Source organism: Neolamprologus brichardi, chromosome 7 (assembly GCF_056152115.1).
Source record: "Neolamprologus brichardi isolate AB-2024 chromosome 7, ASM5615211v1, whole genome shotgun sequence".
NCBI lineage: Eukaryota > Metazoa > Chordata > Actinopteri > Cichliformes > Cichlidae > Neolamprologus > Neolamprologus brichardi.
Genome location: NC_142110.1, coordinates 59,571,534 through 59,598,020, shown reverse-complemented (window position 1 = coordinate 59,598,020; position 26,487 = coordinate 59,571,534). Strand labels below are relative to the sequence as shown.

At 38.2% G+C, this 26,487-nt stretch overlaps 1 protein-coding gene across 5 annotated transcripts in view; it reads left to right on the top strand.

Annotated features, from left to right (window-relative positions):
• camk2b2 (calcium/calmodulin-dependent protein kinase (CaM kinase) II beta 2) overlaps positions 1 to 25,158 on the top strand; it is a 65,275-nt gene extending 40,117 nt beyond the window's left edge. For 2 of the 5 annotated variants that reach the window (XM_087843987.1, XM_087843986.1), the window contains exons 14-21: positions 387 to 424; positions 7,866 to 7,934; positions 11,050 to 11,094; positions 11,711 to 11,759; positions 16,748 to 16,823; positions 20,279 to 20,373; positions 20,476 to 20,712; positions 20,876 to 25,158. In XM_087843987.1, the coding sequence (XP_087700113.1) occupies positions 387 to 424; positions 7,866 to 7,934; positions 11,050 to 11,094; positions 11,711 to 11,759; positions 16,748 to 16,823; positions 20,279 to 20,373; positions 20,476 to 20,711 (608 nt within the window). In that variant the 3' untranslated portion in view covers position 20,712; positions 20,876 to 25,158. The remainder of the gene's footprint in view (positions 1 to 386; positions 425 to 7,865; positions 7,935 to 11,049; positions 11,095 to 11,710; positions 11,760 to 16,747; positions 16,824 to 20,278; positions 20,374 to 20,475; positions 20,713 to 20,875) is intronic. The other 3 variants (XM_087843988.1, XM_087843989.1, XM_087843990.1) reach the window with 3 other exon arrangements.
• Positions 25,159 to 26,487: the final 1,329 nt, after the last annotated feature.

Genomic DNA, 26,487 nt, shown 5'->3' with positions numbered 1-26,487 from the left:
GGGCAATGGATCAGGGTCAGGAAGTGCTAGCAGGATGGAGAATTCTTTTTAATATATGTGTGAGTTTTTGCACATTTTATTCATTTGCTTTTTAAGAAGCAGGGAAAGAATTTTCCATTTTTTCAGAGGGAGGGGTAAATTCCTTTTCCCCCTCCTCCTACTGGTAGTGGATGGGAGGATAGGCATTGTAACTCTTCACGTTTATTTGTGCACTTTGACAAGCAGGTGATTTTTTTTTTTCCTTTTAAGCCAGTGCCTGCATGCATGCATGAATGACCGCGGATGTGGATCTGCATTTGTGTGAGCAGATTACAAAGCAGTGGTCATCTGAAGGTAAATAATGTGTACTCTACCATCTGAGGGTGTGTCGTTCTGCCTCTCTGCAGCAGCCAAGAGTCTCCTCAACAAGAAGGCTGATGTCAAGGTAAGCTAGGTCATCCTCTTCATTTTCATCTGCAGTGTTTCCTCTTTATATTCTTGGCTGCCCTTCCATACTTCTACTACTTTTATTAATCCGTAAATGTTTTGGTCAAAGGCAGATGCAAAATATTCGGGGTGATCTTTTTAAAGCACGATTGCGTTCACTTTAATTTTTTGGAAGATATTGTTTTTGGGTGTCTGTGATGGCTGTATTGTTTTCTTTCTTAGACTTTTCTATTATCCTTTCACATTATCCTTTTAATTTAATTAAAAATATTAAAACAGGGGAAAACATGTTTGGGAAGGTCTCCAAAGTTGTTTTAAATTGTATTCCAGAAAACATGTCAGGAAACATATTAAAAAGATGGAATTGGTGGAACATCCAACAACTTTTTTAGGTTAACTGACAATGGGCCAATATAGTGATTAAACGTAAAAACACAAACACCCTACTGAGTGTCAGACCTTCAGAATGATCATAATGATGATGAGGGGTTCAACCATTTAAGAACAGGTTTCTCACAAAGAATTTGGTGACTGTATTATTACTATTCAAAAGCAAATGCAAGGAACAAGGCTGAAAACCCAGTATAAAATGGCTGTGATATTCACAACCTTAAATGACCCTGCATTAAGAATGCACTTTTGGCTATTGGAAAGTATGTGGAAATCTGAAAACCGTTGTCAGTAAATATAGTTCATTGCTGATAAAGCAAGTTAAAATTTTAATGTGCCAACTGTCAAAATGTAAAATTCTTTAAGAAAATTATGGTTAGCACATCCACTGTGCTAGAGCAGAGGGATGATCCAGCTTGTTTTAAGTTTAAAAGCCAGTATCTCTAATGTATAGGAGTGCATTAATACACATGACATAAATAAAGTGGATATCTGTGAAGGCACCATTCATTTTGAATGCATGAAGCACTCAGAATATAGACACAGTCACATGTAATGCACTCAAAGACAGCTGTGGCTCAGCAGGTAGGTTGGGTTATTCGCAGTCATACGGTTGGTGGTTCAGTATGCAGCTCCACCACTGTTAATGTTGAAGTGCACCTGGCAAGAACTCCATTTTGCCCCCAGTATCCATTGTGTGTGTGTGAATGGGTAAATGAGGCTTGTAGTAAACTGTGAGTGATCAGTTTAGGTCACACTTCTGCACAGCGACCTCTGATGTTGTTCCTGGAATCTGCTGGAGCCATTCTTCCAGTTTTGGGGTTGCAGTTCCTAGTGTTCATATTACCACTGGGACCACTTTGTAGTTTACTTTCCACGTCTGCTCCAGCTGTTCCTTCAGCCCCTGATATTCCTCTGTTTTCGGATGCTCCTTCTTCCTCATGTTGCTGTCTTTTGTTCCTTGTCAGCTACCACTATGTGTTGTTGGTTGGCAAACAGGTGCTTTTCTGTCTGGAAACCAAAGTCCCACAAGATCTTAGTGCTGTTGTTTCCACCTTTGGTGGTGTCTCTCATTATGACTGACAGACTGCTAGTCTGTATGTGGCACAGATGTTCCTGTACACTGTCCCAGCGACCTGGTTGTGCATCTGGTGCTTAGGGCCTGTTGCTGTACTGCCATAATCAGAGTGTCAAATCAGCATGTGATGCATGCAACGATGTGCACAGGACAACTGACTGTCAGAATAAAACAGGAAACAGATGGACCAGACACAGGAAGACAGAGAAAACAAACACTGAGATCAGACTGACTAAATACAGAGAATGAGTGAGAAAGATAGCGTGCGGGACAGAGAGAGAGGGCAAGAGAAACATGGAGGCAAGACAGAGACAAAAACTTTACATTTGCAACCAGATACAACTGACTACACACAGGGGGTGCTGGGGAGGACACACAGAGGACACACAGGACAAAGAGGACAAACAGAGCATGAAAGGGAACAAAATTCAATGAACTAAGGACTAGTAGCAGGGCACGCAAACTGAATACAAGAATTGCATAATTCCTAAAAGAATGAACAAGACCAAACCAAGACAAACTCAAACTCCTTTAAACTGGCCTTTTCTAGTCACTGGTAGGATTTCTTGATGTCAGCTACTTATTTTATTTGTCGATGGTACTTTCCATGCAGCGACTCCTGTACTTCCTCATACTTTTGATAAATGCTGGATACACTCAGTTATTCAACCAAATAGATCTGATTTTATTTAAGCAGGGTGAAATTTGTAGTGTATTTACCCTATAATGTGTCTCACACAGCTCATAGTTTAACTTTATTTATTTATTTTTCTTTGTTTGTTCCAAAATAACAGAAGATAATGTCTTGTTAAATTAAATGATGTGTCGATATAAAATATCAGCAGATATTATCTCCTCCTTACAAAAAGTACAAGTCCAGACAAAAAAACTCAAACTCTGGGTCACCTAGGAATCAACTATGCCTTTGAATGATAATGACTTAGAGAAGCATGTATAATGTGCTTTCTTGTGAGATGTATCTCTGTCACACAGAAAGACAACTTGCTTAGATGATGGAGTAAATTTGTCAGTTTTTAAATTTCACACAACATTATAAACATCCATCCATCCATTCGCTGCCGCTTATCCTACATTATAAACATTTGGTATCAAAATCCACAGTTTTTTTATTTAAGTGTCTGATAACTGGAATATATGTCTTGAATTTGTAACAAATGAATACATTTAAAAATAAGTAAAACATTTAGCAGTTATGTTTTTGATTTCGATAGACCTCTGTGTCAACTGACTTGCTTGGAAGGGAAGCTTACCTTGTCCAATGTGGCAGAGTAATTCTGTATTTATGTGTAGCAAAACATAATGATTTTCTTCCTGCACAATGTATTTTAAAGATCTCTGTCACAAGTGCCTAAAACACTTGAATCGTACAGTGGTTCTGATTGGAAAAAAAATCACTGCAACTTAATAAATCACTAACAAATAGGAAAGTGTTGCCACCGACAACGAAGCATTAGACAGAAGCCCTTCTTCTTCCATTCCTCCTGACCTGTTTCCTTATGTCACTCTTCATATCCTACATGTCTTCATTTTCCTTCAGCTTCTCTTCTCTTTTTCATCCTCTGCACAACCCCTCCTCTCCCTTCTTAGGGGTTTAGATTGGTAATCTCAGATTATTTCCCACCAGATGATTAATCTATCATTACACAACCACAGCTTGTCCTTTGCTGGACCATGATGTAAAATGTACATAAACAACCATGGAGCTATTTTAGCATTCTGGCATTGGCACAGGCACAGGCACTATCTCTCATTATAACTTCCACATCTCCTCTTTGTTTCCAGCTTTTTTTTGTAAATATACTTTTTTTAAAGCTTCACACGTAAGTGTCGTAACTAACCCTAATGACAAGATATTTACAGTATTTTAAGGTTGCATGTACTGTTCAGTATTATTTTTGGTAATTGTTTCTTATAACTTTTGAAAGAAATAAACAGTAAACTTCACAACAAGCAATTTTGTGAGTTGCTGGGCAAAAGACATCCTGACAATTACAATATCTTTAAATTAATGTATTTTAAGGGTTCCTTCTGCCTGATCTTGCTATCACTTGGTATAGCAACGTCTATCACTGTGTCCTTTTTCTGCTTAATATCTACTATTATTATAGCCGGTTGGTGAGCCATCACCAGCTTGAATGATAAATGAGGAATTTTGTACAAAGCCCTTTCAGTGCTCAAGTAGAGTAGAAAGGTGCTCCTTAAGAACCAATCCATTTACCTGTATATAAGTTTGTGTAAGCAATCTATTTAGGTTTAAGTTAAATGCACTTTATGCACTTTAAGTGCAAATGTGTTATTATTCTGAGCCTTGTCCTGTCTAGGTTGTCCTTTTATGAAGTGGCTGTTTGGTTTCTCCAGTCTAGAAGTCTGAGCACTCCTCACTGCACTGCACAGCACTATGTTGTTTGTTCTGTTTGTCATTTTGTTTCTTCCTAGTTGGTGTTCTGACCTTCTTTTTTGTGCATCTGTGCTGATTTGAAAGTTCAAACTAAAAGCTCAGTTGGGATAAGTTGGATGTTTTAAGAGCTTTCTTAATGTATGTGTTCTTTTTCTTTCCCTTTTGGCTTAAAGGCAATGTTTTCTGCCCAGTGTTACAGGATACTGATTACGCCAAGCTTTTGTTGCAGAGGGTGGTACAAGTCAAAGAGTAGGTACTGGTCTGTGTGTATAAGTTTCCAGCAAAGTTCAATGCTGAGGTTGAGGCCCAGCCTGGAGGCCAGTGGCAGAGATGAAGCAGTTGTGGAGACTGACTAGAAGGCTATGCTCCGGTAATGTGGCTGGAAGCCAGCATCAGTGACCCTCAACAGGCTGGTGACAAAGGAAACAGAGACCTTCAATGTGGTTTTACAAATTGAAAAAACAATTTGTGGTAACCTGAATGTGATTAAAAATAATTAACAACACTTTTTGTAATGATGTTAAAATCAGCCCAACTTTTATTTTCAAACACAACAAAGTATAACAGCCAACATACTGGACACTGTTCTGCTGAACAACAAACAATTATATTGCCATCACTGTTATAATCTCACAATAAAACAAAGTCTCAGATGTAATTATTCTGAAAATAAGTTTAGGCCTACCACAAGTTTGTTTTGTACTTACTTATATAATCAAAATAAAATATTTGTTGTTCTGTCACAAGAGTCTCTAATTTAAACAACACATTTGTTTTGCATTCCAACACATGAGCTGGATTGTTGTAATGTTTTAAGGATGGCTTGTTTCCAGTCCAGGCATTACTGCCTGAATGACTGTCATGGATCGAGGTGATCCAAATGTAGGTGCAGAAGAAAGTCTTTAACTTCCCTTAAGTACAGTGGCAGTGGATGTTGGTTGGAGATGCAATGAGCTTGAACTTGCAGGCGACCATCTTCACTGACCACACCATCTGTGACGGAGGACTCATCTCTCCTGTTGTCCTGCAAGCAAACAATCATATTTTTTGGAACATGAACTTAACTGCTTTCTTAAAACATTTTTTTCTGCATTTGGTATAAAACAGTCTCCAATTTACTCAGGCTCCCTCCCCACCGGAGAGGTGACATTCAATATCCCACTGTCAGTCTGGATAGCTGTGACCACCACCCAACACACAATAATGTCATGAAAGCATCATTTTAAAAAGGGCTATGCAAACATGGCCAATAACTTTCATTCTAATGATGTGCAAAATGATTTGGGCACAAAACAAATTTTGTTGTTAGAAAACTTGCAGACTTCACTATATACAGTGTAGACCCTCTAAACTAAGTTTGGGGGATGTGATCTTTCAAGAAATGCAGACCAAACTGTTGTTGTTTGTTTACTTACATCATGTCTTGTAGAATTAACGAGTCAACAGCAACAGCACAGTGCAGTCATATCTCAAGTCTAATAACAGAAGACAAGAAAAGATCAGTAAAGAAACAACTTCCCCAAACCAAAGCACAAATAAAACAATAAGTAAAACAGGCTGATCTGAAGTATGATTAAAGTTCAGCCTGATTAATATAAATGTCATTGACAGTTGCTAATATATTGGAAAACCAAAATACTTACCACTGAGTTGATGTCTTTCTGTCCAACAACAGGAGTGCTGGTCCCGAGCCTCAAAGACAGTAAGAAGCAAGCAGAGGGAGAAAAAGCAAAACATTTTTCAGAAACTGATTTGATCCTTAATGGCTGTGCAATTATTGTAACATAGAGTTTGCTTATGTTGTTAAATAAAAGTCTAGAAAGTCTAGATTTGACATTAATAGATGCCATAGATGTTCAAAAGCTGCCACAAAAACAAAAATGGACGTCTCTGAAAACGTTGGAGCATTTTTGCAAATATGTGATATTTTGATAAATTAAGTAGATATTTGAGCATTACACAGCTACATTGTCACCTGAAAATATCTTAAAAGTTTATTTTGTGACCCAGAAAAAGTAATACGTTTTTAGCCGCGCTCCTCCGCCATTGCCGCGCTTACAAGTAGGCACAGGCTCCGACAACCATGGCCGACAAATGCGATCCTCCTTTTCCCCAGACTACCCTTTCTGGGTCACAAAATAACCTTTTAAGATATGTTCAGGCGAGAATGTAGCTGTGTTATGCTCAAATATCTACTTAATTTATCAAAATATCACATATTTGCAAAAGTGCTTCCACGTTTTGGGAGAGCTCTGTTATCCACCAGTGCAATAGCTGACCGGGAGGTCAAGGCTCGATAGAGCCTGCGAGCACAGCTAACTCCTGGCTTATTGCTTTCAACCCCCTGCAGTCTTTTGCTACTCAGGTTAAACATGATATATATATATAATATATATATACAATATTCATTCACTCTCGCATTCACACACTGATGGAGCAGCTGTGGCAGACTGACAGAAGCGAGGCTGCCTTATTGCACCATTGGCCCCTCTGGCCAACACCAGTAGGCGGTAGGTAAAGTGTCTTGCCCAGGGACACAACGACCAGGACAGAGAGCCCAGGGATCGAACCGGCGACCTTCCGGTTACAGATGCGCTTCCCAACCCCCTGAGCCACGGTTTCCCCATTTTCCCCATCAGCTAGAAAACCACCATGGATGTTGCAACCAACTAGCCTTTTTTAAACAGCATAGTGTGCAATGCATTGACTCCACAAGTTGATAGCTGAGAGTATTTTTAGCATTTTTACGAAACATTGCTGTTAGTATTTGGCAACAGTGGTAAAGTGGGTGAGATCAGCTTCAGCCCCTGAGCACACTGAATTTCCATATGGACTTTTTTTCTTGTCCTTTTGCCTAACACAACATCAATTACAAGTAACAGTACCGTGGAAAATTATGAACAGAAAATATAGAATTCCAGTGATTCATGAAGTCTGTGAATAATTCCTGTTTTTGCATGTTTCTTCTGATGTAATTGAAATAGAAAAGTTATGTCTGTGAGTCTTTTTGCTGTACATTTAACATGTTACTAGTGGCTGGCTGTGTTTTCTGTGTTTGTTTTGCATCTCTGTTACGTTTTCTCTATTTGAATGTCAGGAAGACACATTAGAGATACTAATGCAGTGAGTCAAAATAGATGCTCGTTTTTCATGTTTGACAGATATTGTGGAGTTGATCAGCTGTTATTTATTTAATTTACCATTTGCCAGATTACATCCACAGCCAGTGGGCAGTAATGAAAAAGAAAAATGCTGTGATTACTGTTTGGATTTTCCTGCATAGAGAAATGAGTCAGCATGAACGATTGTTGAAAACTTTTTTACCTGATTAATAATGTAGCAAAAAAAAAGTGTGGAAACTGTTTTGGATCCATAGTTGAATGACTACACTCTTCATTCTATACACTACTTTTGTCTTAGGAGAATTTTGCTGCCATCTGCTATTATTAACTGTATATTTTTACACAGTTACCACCCACTTCACTACCAGCAGAAGTCACATCTCAGAATGGTCACTGAGTACTAATATAATACTTTTTGTTTCCTGCACAGCCTCAAACAAACAGCACGAGAAACAGCATAGTCACCAGTCCCAAAGGCAACATCCCCTCTGCTGCACTGGTATGCAGCTCTACGTGTTTCTGTCTGTCCAAAATATTTCTAGCTGTGTGTGTGTGTGTGTGTGTGTGTGTGTGTGTGTGTGCGAGAGAGAGAGAGAGAGTCAAAGAGAGACTGAGAAAGGGGGAGACGTGTATGGTTTTGGTAAAAAAAAAAAAAAAGAAAGAAAAGAAAAGCTCTATGGGTTGTTGCTATGATTTTGTGTGTTATTCTAAGTTTTCAATCACTTTTAAAGTAACAGCTCAATAATTTTGCTTTTTAACTCATTTCCCTTTCTTGCCAAGAGAGTACAGTTAGGTCCAATCCCAGTAACAAACCCATTATCTTGCCTTGTAAGTCGGTCTTAAAATAAAACAAATACTGACACAGGTTGTACTTATTGGAATTATTCTTTGTGTTCATTCTTTGTAAAGGTGTCCATGCATGTGCTGTTTTCTAAAAAAAATAAAAACATGATTCTAAGAGGATCCAGACACAAGCATACATAACCCAAAAGGCACAAAAAGAAACAGTGAGAGTCACTACCCACTGGGTACTAATGGATCCATTTAGGGTTTTTATTTTCTTTTTTAACTGGCTGGTTAATGCATAATAAAATAACCTTGTTGCTGTGGTTGTAGTCACACATCAAGAAGCTTTGTATTGGGTTGTTTCTTGATTTGCAAACCTCTGGGATGGGTCTATACAAGTCAAAAACTTTTCCAGGCATAAATTTGGCAAACCATCCTTTCAAGATGATATGCTTGTATGTATTTGGACCATTTTCAGAACATTTGCTGTTAAGCAGTCATCTATGGTTGATGCAAATGTAGCCCATGGCGAGTGAAGATTTTTGTTTTTATGCTTGCAGTCACAGCTCAAGAAGTTTCTGCATTCCATCAGTTCTACTGATCCTTATGTCAGTATGTCTGTCCCCAGGACATTACAGTCCCCAGGACAGTAGAACTGAGAGTCCCGCTGGGGAACCAATGCATGGTCCACATCTCTAATTGTTTAAAAATCTAAAAACACTAGGAGAATGCACCTGGTCTCACTTCCAATCAAAACCACTTTAAAAGGCTTACAGCCAGGAGGCTGTGAAACGTTGCACTTTTCAACCAAAAACTGAAGAAAACTGATTAAAATTTGCATCAATTTGAAACAAAAGTTGACATTTATGGTACCTATGTCAACTTGTTAAGGCTGTGTGTGCGGGCAGGCAGGGATGAGGACACAAACACAGGACTCGTAGAGACAAAATTGCAACTCAAAACCACAGCTTTATTGCTGGCAAAGAACAAAAACCAAACCATGAAAGCACTAACTGGAACACACAGGCAAAATTTAAGGTTTAATTTAAGGAAAACACAGGACTTATATTCACAGAGGTGTAATCAGGGAATGGGAAACAGGAGGGAGACACAGCTGGGAGAGATTAGGGCTAACGAGACAGAGGGAAGCAAAACTAGACTCACTGCACATAAGACATAGACCTTCAAAGTAAAACAGGAAACCAAGACGCAAACTTGACACTAAACCAAACCTATAATAATAATAATTAAAACAACACAATAAAGAATCAGAAGATAAATCATAATACAGAAGAATACCAAAACATAAGGAACTGAAAATGCTGGGTCAAAATGACCCAGAACCGTGACACAACTTTTCTATGCTAATAAAAGTGATATGTTGTGTTTATTTTTAGCTCCATGTTTTAAAACTTCTGTAGATTTGCCTGATTCTCAGTTCACGTATAATTAATCACTACTTATCATTTAGTGGACTTTTGTAAGCCTGAGATTTGGTTCACACGCATTACTTGCATTTACACTTTTACACTACACCTATTATTTGAAACATTTAGAGTAGGGGCAATACTTAACATACCATGCATGGTAAATATGGTCCATATCTATCAGGTCTTAGTACTTCAGAACCAAGTGAATTTGTGTAGGCCATTAAAAGATTTTTGCAGTTTCAGTGGGGAAAAAAATCCAGTCTTAATTTTGTGAAAATATATCTTCAGTTTATCTGAGAAGACATGTCTGTGTTATAATACAGTTAATACAAGGTGCAGCTGGGAGGCTAAACTGGTAGAAACTAAAACATGAAACCTGAAAATCCAGATGACATGAACCATGGAAACGTGAGGAGGTAAACAGACGACTCAACAATGAACAAAGAGAGACAGGGATGGATAACAAGGGAAGTGGAAACACATGGGAAACACAGCTGACACAAATGAACATAAGGCCACGGAGGACGCAAAACTAAACACACTGGAACACGGGACTATCAAAATAAAACAGGAAACATAGCGAGACGTACACTGTGACAACACGAGCAAGTGAGCTAGAAGGGACACTTGAGAGAGGGAGTGAGACATGAGGGGCTGAAGAAACATACATGGATACACATGACAGAGCAAGGGAAACATGTAAACAGGAAGGAGAGACGAGACACAAGGACACACAAACAGAGGAACACAGGACAAAGACACAAGGGGAACCCAATAGAAAAGAAACTAAACTGAACTAAACAAACTCATTAATGTAATAAGAATGACCTCAGAACTAACCAGTAAACTTAAATTACAAAAATTACTTTTTGACAATAAATGCACCTAACCATAAGTTATAAACAGCTTTGGTTGATAAAATACTTGGGATGCATTGTTTTGGTCTTTCCATGATGAAGTTAACCTGACTTAGTCTTTTATAATTTTGTACACCACTTACTGTATATGTGTGGCAGAATCACATACATGTAGTACACTACCATACATTGAAAGTTATTGTATACAAGATTAATAACTGCATTTATTTAAATTATAATGAAATGAATGGGATTAAAGTGATCACTTTGATGAGAGAGAATGCATGCGACAGAGAATTTAGTTATCATTCACAATTGTTGATTTATTGGTCTCAAGGTCATCATTTACCATGAACTCTTTCCAATCTTTAACGTACTATTCAGAATTTTTACCATCTTTCTATGTGTTACTCACATCCTACGCTGTGCTTATCTTTCTCTTATGTCTCTCAACCTTTTTTTGCCATCATGAAACACCTTCACTTGTTTCCACAACTTCTTTCTGTTTTCTCCCCTCTCTTTCTCTCCATTCTTCCTCCAGGAACCTCAGACTACTGTTATCCATAATCCAGTAGATGGGATCAAGGTACATCCTCCTCCCTTTTGTCCACATCTTTTTTTCTTATACTGGTTTTCATTTGTCATTGTCGTCCCCACATTGTTTCTCTAGCCATTTGGGCTAAACTGTATTTTTCAGGGTTTTTGAAGTTTATTTAATAAATGTGTGCATCTTTTTGTATATTTATGCATGTGGGAGACAGAGAGAGTGTGAGTTGCTGGAGATTTGAGTCCTGTGAGGTGTTTCTTTGTCTTATGGTCGCTTACTGTGTTTAGATCAGTGGAGCTCAATGGTTCTGCCACTGGCTTAGCAATCTTCATATGTCAACTAGAGTGCTACCAGAGTAACCACCATACCACCACTGTGCAACCTATGTGTAACAATGGCTAAGAAATGTCTGTCTCTGTCCATTTATGCTAAGACAGCTCAGTCCATTGTGTCGGAGTGATGCAAAGTCAAATGCTTGGCTTTGTATACTTGGTTTACGTGGTGTGGAGGTTTTGTAGATTTGTAGAATGAAGAAATTTGAGCGTGTTGTGAATATGTGTGCATTTATGGGTGTGTAAAAAAACACATTTATTTTTATTAATTTTATTAATTATTCATGTGAAATTTTTTGTAATAAGGTTTCTGTACTTTGCAGGAATCATCTGATAGCAGCAACACAACTATTGAGGATGAAGATGTGAAAGGTAGGCCACATACATGCAAAGACTGACTTTATTAAAAATCTCATAGCAATACAAGATAAGGCCCCCTTTTACTCTTAGACAGTGTCTTTGTGTAGCACATCACAAAATCTATGTAGTCATTGTATCAAATATTCATTTTATGTGGAAGATTTAAACATCTAAAATTATGGAATTACTTCACTTATATCATTTGGACTGAAGAAGTGTAGTTCGATTACCTTGGAGAATGAATTAGCAATTAGAGTCACAGGAACCCATGATACAATAATATCTCAATAAAGGATTTTGATACATTAAAAGGCAATGCATCAATCACATAACTCATCACCCTGGTAATTGTGTTTCTATATATATTTGTCATTTGTCTTTTTTTATTTGTGTTTTGTTGTGTAGTTGTAGCCTCTCATATTTATATTGTGTGTTTGCAAAGACAAGTGATACAGTATATTATTGTTTCAATATTCTATCCCACCATTATTGTAATTATCATAATTGTAACTACGTTATTAGTCTCTGACTTGAATCTAATTCATGTGGCTTCACGTGACTCTAAGCTACAATTCAGCTGAAACTGCAAAATTAAATGGGAGGATGAATTTCATTTTGTTAAATTTAAGATGTTGTAGTTAGCAGTCCTCTGAAAAAATAAGTACACCCTGACTCCTTCCATAGGAGTTTAAGAAAGTAAGTAGCACCTAGGGGCTGGTGATCAAATGTACTGATTTCATTCATAATCAACAAGTGTAACTACCTCTATTCATTCGAACTGCAAGAATTCTGTTCTTGACACAGAAGAGCTACCTCGTCAGGCCAGTGGACACTCTTTCAATGATGAGACTGTACAAATCCTGGACAGGGAGGAACGCTGGTTTGAGTGCGGAGTCAAGGAGGCCATTTTCGTGAAAAGGGAAAGACCATCTCTGAATCAAGTTGGGGGCCTGAGGGTACATCTTTCGTCATCTTACAATGCTGTGATTGCAACCATTCCCAAACTCTCTGTGAATGGTACTCATGGCCAGTGATCAGTGGCCTTTGACCAGTGGGCCTTGATCAGTGGTTGTTGATCAATGGTCATGAGAATTTGCATAATTATGATAAAGGAACTGACCTCCCAGCCCATTGGTCCTTCAGTGGGCTGGTTTCAGTCATTATGCAAATGTACTGTTTATAAGACTGGGGAAACCTGCAGTCAGATGAGACTAAAGAAGTCGCTTGGATGAGTGACGAAACATTTCTCCTACTGAAAACGCTACATCCAGATGAACAGAATCAACTTTTGGAGATAACAGACTACAAGAAACAGAAGAAAAGCACATGATCTGTCACCCCCAGATGATACACAGAAGTCTATATCTAGATAGATGACCCTGATGGTTAAATGGATGGATACAAATGACTCTGCAGGAAACAAGATTGCAAGGGACTTAATCTAGGCAGCTACTTGAACATACTAGCTAGGAAACTCCAAACAGACAGGAAACACAGCTAGAGGAAGATCACAACAAGTGACAGGAGGAAACTAAGGGCTTAAATACACATTAGGTAATGAGGGAGATGGAACACACCAGGAAACACAAGTGAACTAAACTGACTAACCAGACAGGGAGTGCAACACAAATGGGACAAAGGATCATGAAAATAAGACAAGAAACAAACAGAGACAGAGATCATAAGATAAACATGGTTCCATGCATGAGTGGGGCCCAGAAAGGAATTGGCAGGAACACCAGAGGGGTAAAACACCAGTTCCTGGTAAATAGCAGTCAAATGCAAGAGGCTGCAAGACGAGATTGACTAACCTGTGCATTGCCTGGATTGACTACAAGAAAGCCTGTGACTCAGTGCCTCATACATGGATCCTGGAATGCTTAGAACTGCACAGAATCAACAGGATCCTAATAGCCTTTGTCAGGAATTAAATGGGGATGTGGCAAACAACACTGGAGGCCAACTTCAAGCCAAAAGCACAAGTTGCCATCAAGTGCAGGATTTACCAAGGAGACACTCTGTCCCCACTGCTGCTCTGCATAGGCCTGAATCCCCTTAGTGAGATCCTCTGCAAGACTAGCCACGGATACCAACAACAGAATGGAGCAATCGTTAACCACCTCCTCTGCATGGATGACGTCAAGCTGTATGCCAGGAGTGAACAGGACATCGAGTCACTCATCCACACCACTAGGGTCTACAGCAATGACATATCATTTGGAAAAGAGAGGTCAGGTAGTCAGAACTGAGGGGATTGCAACACTGCAGACGTTGGGGAGAGCTACAAGTACCTGGTAATCCCACAGGCAAACAGGAACCATGAAGAGGCTGCTAGGAAATCTGCAACCACCAAATATCTGCAGAGAGTAAGGCAAGTCCCGAGGAGTTAGCTGAATGGGAAGAACAAGATCTGGACAATCAACACCTGTGCCCTGCCTGTCATCAGATACCCTGCTGTGATAATCAGTTGGCCAAAGGACAAGACAGAAACCACTGACATTGAGACAAGAAGGCTTCTTAACATGCATGGAGGGTTTCACCTTAAATACAGCGCCCTGAGACCTACATGCTAAGTGGAAGGAAGGAGGGCAAGGACAAGCGAGTCACAAACCTGAGGAAGAAGAGGAACAAGGAGATGAACCATCATGGATAGACAGGCCCCTGCATGGTATGTACCACTGTCAGATAGAAGAAGTGTCCACAAAGGCAGTAAGATCCACAGAGGGTCTACTACACCAGGGAAGACCCCAGGTGCAGGCTGTGCAAAGATGCCCCTGAGACAATCCAACACATAACAGCAGGAATGCCACAACTGAGTGGCTGGCACAGTATACAAGAACATCGGTGCTGAGCATGGTCTGGAATTTGGACAACAGTGGTCCACGTGGTAATTGGAGCACTCGAGTCAGTGATCCTAAAACTGGGGAAGTAGCTCCAGCAGATCCCTGGAACGACATCTGAGATCTCTGTCCAGAAGAGCAAAGACACTGCATGGGACCCTCAAGCCACTGGTAGAGGACCCGAGCTTGAAGGATAAAGACTCTCTACAGAGCAAATGGGGAATTAAAAATGTTTTTGTATAATAGAAAGAGACAAGAAATAAAACCTAAACATAAAAGTTTTTCTGAATCCAAAAGATCCATCAACTCTCAAAACCCAAACCATGACCATGACACTCATGGACAAAACCTCTCCCTTCCTCTCACTTTGTCTTCAGCCAACGGTAGCACAGCTCCCACTGATACCCTGCTATTATAGAGGAGTACTTAATGTGACAATAATATAGCTTTGTCTGGACATGAATAACTTGAACTTATTATATAACATTATACAATAGTTTATTTCTAACTAATTTGATAGCTCATTTTCTTTTGCTTGACATTACTTTCTTTAATTATATAACACATTTTGGGGTCAACTTCTAAGAAAGGCAGATGTGAAATATATATATGTATTTTACATCACCGTTTAGTACTTAAGGTTTGATATCTTAGTGTTATAAGAAGCACAAAGTTACCTTTCTAATACATTTTTCTTTAGTTTACTTTATAAAATTATTAGTGCTGTCTGTGTTAATCTTGTTAAAATTACGTTAAAGCCATAACTGCATTAAGACGGCAAATCTCCGTTAGTGAGTTAGCGCGGATCGCCCCGTGCTAACCGTGCCAACGCGTTGACGCCGTGCAGCTATACATACATCTATATATATATATAGATATATATAGATGTATGTATGTATGTATGTATGTATGTATGTATATAGATAGATAGATAGATAGATAGATAGATAGATGTCATACCTATATATGCCTATATAGCATTATTATCACTTTTACAGAGGTCAGAGGTCAAATGTGTCATGATATTTTAAATCTTTATAATTTGTATATGCTGACAATACACACCACAGTTTTAAGAATAACTGTTTCTAAGTTGTTAATCTTTTTGTCACTTTTACCAATAAATCATAAAGTTGGTGTTGAAGACCTTGGGAGATATAAGCCAAATCATATATAATGGAATAATGGAATCTTAACATGAACCCAGTCTACACTTGTACAACATTTTATTGGAATTCATTCAAAATGTTTCAAACTCTTGTGTTTAAAGACAGAAAGGAGGACATGCAAGTACACAAATATTATTATTGTTATGATTTAGAAGGTAAAAAGCAGCAAGGTGCTTAATTCTTCACTTACTGCTTCTGCAATTGGCTTATTTTCTTTATAGGAAATAGTATAATGTTTGATGCATGGCATAATATGTTATGTTTTGTTGTTCATCTGAGATATAAGTATATTTTTGAAAAATGCAGTAACATTTGCATGTTGCTAATTTTTCATGAGTATTGATATAGACAATAAACTGGGGTTTTGAAGTGCAGAGGTGAATTTTTGATAAACAGAGGCACAAAGCAAAATTAAAAACTGAGAGAAGTGGAGAGACTGAAAGAGGTGGGGAAAGAGAGAGAGAGAGAGAGAGAGAGAGAGAGAGAGGGAGGAAGAGGGACAATTAGAGCAAGCTAAGCCTTCCTCTCAGTGTAGGGAGGAAGCGAGGGGAAAGGGACACAGTAAATCTCATCTGAAGAGCTGGGACAAGAATAGCTTGATGAGCTCAAGCAGCCTCACATGCAAACAAGAGATATGATGGATGATGGATGGTAGCGAGCAATTCATCGCCTTTACAGAGCAGTTGGAAGCATTTTAAAAAATGGGGGATATGTAGGGGAGGATCTAAGTAGTGAAGTAGTTTTTGTGTTTAGCAGCATGAAGGAGTTTTCACTCATAACCTCAGATGAGAAAGCGATGACTGATAACATTTACAATGAATAGCAAGCTCATAGGTAAGTGTGAACTGATTTGCATTCAATTTTTCAGTGTCATGAGCTGAGTTTTGCATTCGTACATTGGAACATTAGTACATTGTAGCTTCACAGTGAAGCCGAAATGTCACTTGGGATACAATCAGATTTTCTCACACTTTTTGTTTCTTCTCTGCAGCTCGCAAACAGGAAATCATAAAGATCACAGAGCAGCTTATTGAAGCTGTCAACAATGGAGACTTTGAGGCCTACGCGTAAGTCCAATGCACATCCTTCTGGTTCCACAAAAGATTTTTTAAACAGCTGCTGCAACAGTACAATTTTAGCTTGTTAAGTGGACATTAAAGCTCTCCATCAGCCACAGAGAACCATTAATCTGATTGACATAAAAACATGTTGTATTAAAAGATTAAAAAGTAATTGTAGTCATTGTTTTATCCTCTCTTCCCCTCTCTACCTGCCGTATAATTAAGAATAATGCTTCTGAGATAGAGTGGGGAGGGGTGGTTAAAGTGTACCTAGAGTGATGGAAACCCATTTCCACAAAGAACGGTGACACAGATTAAAATGTATGCATGAGTTTTAAAAAGCAATTATATTATAAGCAAAAACAATACAACAGTTACTCACAGAGCTCAAAAATAAGTCTGAGTTACTTTGAGTAAGATTTGCTATTCTAAATTGGAAGTGGAACTACAAAGACATAGTAATTGTATGTCATACTGAGTCAAATTCAAAAGATAGTAATATAAAATTTCAAAAAATTACAATCATGATCGGTGTAGGTACGTTTATGTAACACAGGGAAGTCAAAAGTGCAATTTGAACTACTGCCTCAAAAGTATACATTTGCAAGTCAAAAATCGAGACTAAAAGTCTGGGTTAAATTTTTACTCTAAGTTAAACTTACCATCTTTAGTAGAATAAGCTACTTTTGCCTGTTCCCTTATTCACAAGGAGTCACATCAGAAGGAGGTGCCGCATGTTTGTTTTGGCAGATTTTTTACATCAGCTGCCTATCTTGATGCAACCCTAGAAGGATTTGTGTCTCCCCCAGGACTGAACCAAGAAACATTTGCTTGTTAGGTGACTGTTTAAACCACTAAACTGTGGAGTATGAACTACTAAATTCACAATCTTTAGTAATTAGTTCAAAATTGAAAGTGAGATTGTTTTTGAAAAAATTAAAAATTTTAACTGGATTAAATATTTGACTTGCTCAGTCACAGTTATAAGATTCAGCTGAAGACATGATACACAATGAGAAAAAGTTAAATACTAAATTAAATTTACACAACATCCATCCATCTTCTTCTGCTTTATCCGGGGCCGGGTCGCTGGGGCAGCAACCTAAGCAGAGAAGCCCAGACCTCCCTCTCCCCAGCCACCCCCTCTAGCTTATCCGGGGGAACACCAAGGCGTTCCCAGGCCAGCCGAGAGATATAATCTCTCCAGCGTGTCCTGGGTCTGCCCCGGGGCCTCCTCCCAGTGGGACATGTCCGGAACACCTCACCCAGGAGGACGATCTGATATCCTCGTGTTGGCGTTGTTCCCTCGTCATCATAAATAATGTTGTTCCAGGTTCAACATTGCAAGTGACCAATCATCTTCTCCTGATGTCATCCGCGACCTCGAAAAAAAAAAAACGCCTTAAAAAAATCGACTTCACTTGCGAGAAGGTAAACCACCTCTTTAAGGACAATATGTATAATGCTTACTGTTTATTAAAGAAAAGTATCCTGAAATTCAAAGAATTCAAGTTCCTGGATCGGCGGACAGAAGCGGTTTCTCTTCTCGCAAGTGAAGTAGATTTTTTTAAGGCTGTATTTTTCAAAGGCACAAAATTGGTCACTTGCAATGTTGAACCTGGAACAACATTTATTATGATGATGTGAGAACAACACCGACACGAGGATATCAGATCATCCCACCCAGGAGGCGCCCAGGAAGCATCCTTGTCAGATGCCCAAACCACCTCAGCTGGCTCCTTTTGATGTGGAAGAGCAGCGGCTCTACTCTGAGCCCCTCCTGGATGGCTGAACTTCTCACCCTATCTCTAAGGGAGAGGCCAGCCACCCTTCGGAGGAAGCTCATTTCCGCCGCTTGTATCCGCAATCTCATTCTTTCGGTCACTACACACATCTCGTGGCCATAGGTGAGGATAGGGACGTAGATAAATTGAGAGCTTCACTTTTACACTCAACACCCAACTCCTCCACTTGGGGCAGGAACTCATCCCCGACCCTGAGTGGGCACTCCACCCTTTTCCGGCTGAGAACCATGGCCTCAGGGACACAGTCGACACAGTCGACACAGTCGACACAGTCGAATGCCTTCTCCAAGTCCACAAAACACATGTAGACTCCCATGCGCCCTCAAGTATGCTTGAGAGGATGGTCCAGTGTTCCACGACCAGGACGAAAACCGCATTGTTCCTCCTATATCTGAGGTTCACTAGCGGACGAATTCTCCTTTCCAGCACCCTGGCATAGACTTCTATTTCAGTCAGTTTACACAACATATTGTCTACAAATGTCTATGCAATCCGAAGAAAAAGATTTACTTGGAATCTACAATACTTTGGTATATAGAAGATTATAGAAGAACTAAACTCAGAATCACAGCTTTATTTGCTTGTAAACAGGTGATGAAAAAAAGCAAAAATGGTAACAAGGCAGGGCTAGAACTGACTGACACATAAAATGACAGACAAGAGGGAAATGCCAGAAAACATCTTGATGATCTCCAAGACTCCCATCTTTGTCTAATAATTAAATTAGTTTGATGATCTGAAACATTTAAGTGTGACAAACATACAAAAATAGGAAATAAGGAAGGGGCAAACACTTTTTTTTACACCATTTTATATACTAAGGAGGAGACACAGTTGAACAGAATCCACCTGACAGAGCAGCAGCAAAACTGAGCATCACACACACATGAGAAAAGGAAGATAAAAACCTTACTCACTGCAGTGAAAAAAAAAAAAGATTCTCCAGTGTCCATATGATAGTGCCAAGAAATTAAACTGTAAGTGATGAATATAGTTATTAGTGAAATATAATGTAGGATAAAATGAAATGAGATAAGAAATATTGGAAAGGGTTTAAATTAAAAGGTTAAAGGTTTTCCATTTAGTATTTTGTGACAATGATTGTTGTTTTTATCGCTATATTTATTATTATTATTATTGTTATTGCTATTCAAAGTGTGACTCTATGCAACATTTGATCCCATTCCATGAGGGAGGAGCATGAAAGAGCAAAATTATAAGCTCTATAATATCTTTACTTATTGTGTATACATTGTTTAATATTGTAACAGTTTGGAAGGTGCATCATAAATGCGTAAATGAAAAGAAACTACTGTATTAACAAACCTGGGTGCAGTTGTGAGATGGTCTGTAATGGTTGTTACTTAGTAAGCAAGAATTTTGACATGCTAAGTCAGAGCTATGAAACAGTAACTGTAACTGCTTAAACAGACGTGGGCAGAATTTTAGGTCTCCTTGTCAGTGTTATAAATTTTTAAAAAATGTTTTAGCTATGAGATATAAAGCCACTAAAGAGTTACGAGTGAAAGTTATGAGACAGGCCAACAGACTACATTTTATATAATATTTTTGCATATAACATTGCTAAAATATTGTTACAGAACTCTTTAAATTATTCCGTGCATCATTTGTGTAAAAATATATCTTGACTAACAGGAAGATCTGCGACCCTGGTCTGACCTCATTTGAACCTGAGGGGCTGGGAAATCTGGTGGAGGGAATGGACTTCCATAGATTTTACTTTGACAATCGTAAGACTAGTTCAATCTACTACTGATGTTTTGAAAATGTAAAATATATGATACATCTATATTTAATATTCATCGCTAAGTGGACTATTTGTCTCCTATCAGTTCTCTCAAAGAACAGCAAACCTATCCACACCACCATCCTTAACCCCCATGTGCATATAATCGGGGACGATGCTGCCTGCATCGCCTACATCCGCCTGACGCAGTTCGTGGATGGCCAGGGCCGTCCTCGCTCAAGCCAATCAGAAGAGACCAGGGTATGGCACCGCAGGGACAGCCGGTGGCAAAATGTCCACTTCCACTGCTCAGGAGCTCCTTCTGCCCCGCTGCAGGGGTGAGGTAGGACAACAATCGCATTCACGCAGAGGATGAACATTTATAAAAATGTGTTTTCACTCAATCATTCGGGGTTATTAAATATAGCTTCATGGGAACAAATGTATATCTGCAGCACAAAAAATAAATATGCAAAATCTGAATGGGTGTAAATACTTTTTTCCAGGCATTTTGAGGAGGCAGAGCAGAAAAGTAACGAGCAGATAATCACAGAGAAAGAAGCAGCACTGAGAGAGAGGTGCAGGTGGATGTGTGGTGGGGTTGAAGGAATCTGATTTGGGGATTGTGGTCATGCTCCTGCACTCTGCACACCCACTTCTTTCTCTCTCTCCCTGTACAACTTCGACAACAGCAGACAGTAATAGCAGTGCTCCCATCTTCTGACAGCAGAGGACACATCAGCTACAACATTAAACTCTTCTAACTCTTCGGCCTGCCTACAGCAAACAAAAAAGCTATTGTTCCTTCCTATTGTTACTTCTAGTATAATTATGGCCACCGTCTGTCTCTGTGTTCTTTCAACTGTACAGTCTATTTATTATCCATTTTAATCCTTTCTTCTTTTTTATGACAATGCATGATTCCTTCCTGTGTTGTCATTAGCAGTGGCTATTCTGCACGACTAAGGCTGCCTGTGTGAAATGAACAATCAGTATCACGTGTCTCACACAAAGAGTCTGGTGGGTGTATTTTATTATGAATTTCATTGTGTTGTGCAACAGCACAGCACAACACAATTAATTAATTTATTAATTTAATTTATTTATCGGGTGTTTAACTCCCCACCACCCCATTCCTCATCCCTCACGACCCCCAACCACTCTGTGAGACAGTGAAAACCATGCGGCATGCTAAGATGTTACTGTTGTTCTTAACTGATATTTATGTACTGAACATTGCAAGTTAACTACTGAAACTATGGTTGAAATGTTGAAATATCCCAATGTTTATGTAAATTTCCAGTTTTATTGTGGTGACTTAACTACAGTTACGCTGTTGATGGTATTTAATTGCATGATATTCCACATTAATGCATTTGGTAAATGGGGTGTTGTCGTGCATTTTCTGTTGGTTTTTTTGTTTGTTTGTTTGTTTGTTTTTTTGCACTGCTGGTGAGCTATAATCTGCTGCCTCTACTTTCTGGATTTCTAAGTGCATAAACTGTTTTTGTTGACATGACAGTGTAGTATATGAGGATTCTGGTGACCATGACAGAATATGCCCTTCCTCAGTAATATTTGGGCCCAGGTTCTTTACTGTTTCAAAGGCAACAACCAAAACCTTAAATGATCATTTTTGATTTAACTTATTGGAACCTGACTAATGTAAAAGGTGACAACTTTAACTCAACACAAGGGTGTGTAGTTATTACTTTTGATTGCAATAATTAAATTATACTTTGGATTTAAAAGAAAGCCAAGGTCAAAGTTCCCAAAGTGAAATCAAAGTTTGCTTTAATTATGTGGTAATTTAAAACCATATTTTAATTGTCAGTTTTTGCTTTGGGTGGCTGTGGCTCAGGAATTAGTGCAGGTCATCTACTAACCGGAAGGTTAATAGATGACCTATTAGAACACAACCTCTTCCAGTTTAATGTCTGGCTCCTCTACTTCCACATGGAAAGATACTAAATCTTAAAATGCATCCATCTGAATTTTAGGTTAAATGTGTTTAGGCATAGAAAAAGACATGGATGTGTATATGAATGAGAGTTGTGGTAAGAAAGTGCTGAAATAGAATAGAAAAGTGCTATAAAAGTAGCAGTCTGTTTTAACATTTTTCTGTCCCTGTACAAAAAACATGTATCTCTAAAACCTTTCTCATCTTATAAAATGCATTTCTTTGATTATTGGGTTAGTCAGTGAGTGTAGGAGGATTGTATCAAGGTACAGGGGAATCCTTGAAGGATTGCATTTTGTCACATTTTCACAAAAGTGTACAGATACAACTCAACAAAGCTAATATTTACTTGTCCTTCCGCATGATTAGCATTTAAATAAGGTAACATTATGCTCTTGTGTCATAATTTGTAACTAAGCTGGAAGCTATTTAAGAGAAAAAGGAAAGCTGAAAAAGAATTTTCTGCTGCTCCTTACACATCGTGTGTGGGGCCTTTCACTTGGGAGGCAAATGTGTAAACCACTAAAGTTATGGAGCCTTAAACAGCTGCCTGCCAAGCAGATTGGAGCAGGATACACAGACATCTATAGATGAAAACAAAAGAACATTTAACACATAAAGTGACACATATTTAAAAAAAAAAAAAAAAAAAAATAGACTAAAAGAGAGTAAAAGTGAAATTGAAAATTATATGATAAATCTTCCGGAGTTGCATTTGAACGTTTTGGAATAGAGTCACTCTCTCATTTTTTATGTATAAACTTTAGTTTTTCTCTGGTCTGGAGACATGAACAGGAACGATTTATTGTATTTCAGAATTCATAAAAGGGTCCTCCTTTTCCATAAAGCCCTAATTTTCACTTTGTCCTTACTCTTGTAGAGCTGTGGCTGACCTAAAACAAGAAGGTTTTAATATGTGGAAATATGGAAAAGCCAATTGACTTATTTGTAAAAGACAACGGTGTCTTGCGCACACACATACATTATTACTTCTATTTCTAGCACTAAGCAGAGTTTCTTTTATATATGTTTACAAATATTTGTGTGTAATGTCTAAATCACAAATATTTACACAGTTTTTCCAGGACATTGATTCAACACACAGGCAGGAATGAAATTTTAAATGGACTGGTTTGGAAATAGTGTTTTTTTTGCACTACTTAAGCACTCGAAGCGCTTTACACAGCTTGCCTCATTTACCCAAGGACTTTTTTTTATGCCAAAGTGCCTTTTTATTGAACATTTATACTCCAATGAACACATTGGAGGGAAGCTTAGGATACCTGCTTGAGGATACTTTGGCATGGAGAAGCCAGATTTCAAAAAAACAAACCTTCTCATTAGTAGATGACCTGGTCTACTTCCTGAGCAACAGCCACCCCTGAATGTTAGTGAGTAAAACCAAAATATTAGGTAGAATATCAAATCCTTTAGTTTTACAATATCTCCCAGAAATATCTAGTGTTGTTGGCTGTATTTTCCCTTAACGATCTAACTTTCTGTCCTTGAGGGGGCATCAGCTTATTGAAGCTTGACATTTAGACTGACTACAGGATTAAAGTACATACATGATTATTGAAAGTGAGAAGAAAAATGCTGAAGATTAAAAACAGGCTTATACAGGCTGTCAGATAAAGCACTGAGCTGGTCTATTTTAGGAATATTCACAATATTGTCAAATTACTTTAGCTCACTCAACAAATAGTATAGAACATGATAGTTCCTAGTTTGATCCTTCAAATATCACATACACAATAAAGCTTAAATGACTGGTTGAATCATCGCAGGACGATGACTGGAAAGATCAAATCATGGAAATGGTTTTTAAAGAAAACTATAAAAATTTGCTGGTTCCAGCTTGTCACCTAACGGAGAAAGGAAATCAATTATCATGAAATATTAAAATATACATATATGATTTTATAAAGTAAACTAAAGAAAAATGTATTGGAAAGATAACTTTGTGCTTCTTACAACACTAAGAAATCAAACCTTAGGTACTAAGTGGTGATGTAAAATACACCATCTACTAGGGTAAATGTATGGGCATACCAGCAATTCACAATGTAATGCTTCTCACCATCCATGCTGTTCATGATGTCAAATAAAGAAATATGCTTTCAAATACCTGTTGCATTGAATCATAAAAATTCGAAGAAGATTTAAAAACAAAAACACATTAAGCACCTAAATTTGGAGAGACGCATGGTGAACTTGCCAAGCCAAGGCTGTGATTTAGTGTTTCACATTTTGCACGAGTAGTGTTTTGTATCAAAAGGTAAAAACGTTTTGAGTGAGTTCAACACATTATTAACAGTCATTCAAAACAGTCTTTTATTAATTACTAATTATTTACATTATAAAATGAAATGGGGAATTATGCATCATCAGACAGTCTTCAGGTTGTTTTCTTGTTTTTTAAACCATTAGTATCAGTAAAACTCCAGAGCTATGGCTTTAGGATAAAGCCATGAATTTCCCTTCCTGGTCAAACCAAATGTCAATGCTATCAGTACTTTAATTGGATTGGTTACTTAGAATTAGTGTTCTCTTTGAAAGCTGTACCTTCTTACTTAATAACTAGGTTTGGGCCTGGGTGTTAATCTTAGGCTTCAGCTATAAAGAAAATTTTAAGTGTATTGATAGATCCTTATCATTTCTTCTTCTGTGTTCATGTGAGCAAGTATGATATGAATGATGATGATGGTGATGACTGTATGTGAAACAAAGCTTTTATCATGTACTTTTGTATTTATTATATGATGATGATCAATATTAAAGTGTGATCAGATGTAATCAGTGTGTAAACTAATAAAACTGTCCACTCTACTATTCCGTCTTATCTCAACTCACAACATTAGAAAGAACCCCGTGTTGTTTTAGTTTTCCTTGTGTTTTTAGTGCTTTAAAATGTTACATGAATAAATGTCAGTATTTCCTCTAAACAGAATATTAGAATATTCCAGCAAGTATTTTTAGAAGCAAAGTTTGAAGGGTCAGTAAAAACATCTCAACCACCACAGTGATTAAAGGAAAGTTCGAAAAGTAGATTTACTCATGAACTGTGCTATAGAATGTTTTAAAGGTGTAAAGTTACTTCTCATTTTGCTGGAATTCTTACTCTACTCATTCTCTTCCACTTATCCAATTTAGGGTCACAGTGGGGCAAAACCTATCACAGTTGCCATAGGGCAAGAGGCTAGGTACACCCCTAGTCTGACACAGGGCCAATACAGAGAGACAGACAACAATTCACAACTATGGGCAATTTGGAAATTAACCTAACCTCACTAAAAGGATGTCTTTGGACTATTGAAGACAGCCGGAGAACCCAGAGAGAACCTATGCAAACCCATGGCCAGACAGTGGATTCTAATTGAAGACCTTGCTGTGAGGCAGCAGTGCTAGCTACTGTTTTAACATGCCATGGATTTCATATGAGTGTATATTAATGTAAGGTTTTTCAGCTTACAGAGTTAAGTTCCCTAATTTGGTTGCTTTTGTAAATTGGAGCTAAATAAATAAATCAAATTGAAATATATTAAATTTAGGGAGATAAAACTCACCTTTTGCAAATACCTTAATGTCAGATATCAAAGTAGAACAGATTATAGTGAAATACAGTAAAAAAAATATTTAAAGTTGCAGTAAAAAAAGGTAGTAATTCACTAGCTGGGATCACATGCTCAGATAGGTTTGCTAACATTTTTGTAGTTAATGGCAGACGGCTTGAGCATAAATTGAGGCTGTGGTTTGGGGAAGGCCTCAGAGGGGACTGGTGCCAGCTCCTGGGTCAGGCAGATCCCCATAAGAAGTGAATTATTTGAAAAAGGGAGAGAGGGTGGGTACGAATCTAAGAGGACACAATAGCGACCTCATTGTACAGGATACAGTAACCATCGCAGTGGCAGACATTGAGGAAAGTTTTTCAATATATAACTGGTTAGGGGTGAGGAGAGGATGACACGATAAAAGACACACTGTGGAAGAAAACCAGAGTTTTAGAAGGATTTTAAATTCAAGAATAAAAAAAACCCCAATATGATCTCTCTTTCTAGTACTCTTGCACCAGCATCATTATGATTATTATGATTAGTAGTAGGAGTAGTAATAGTAGTAGTATTTGCAATGTTGCAATGCTGGTTCTGAGATCTTGGA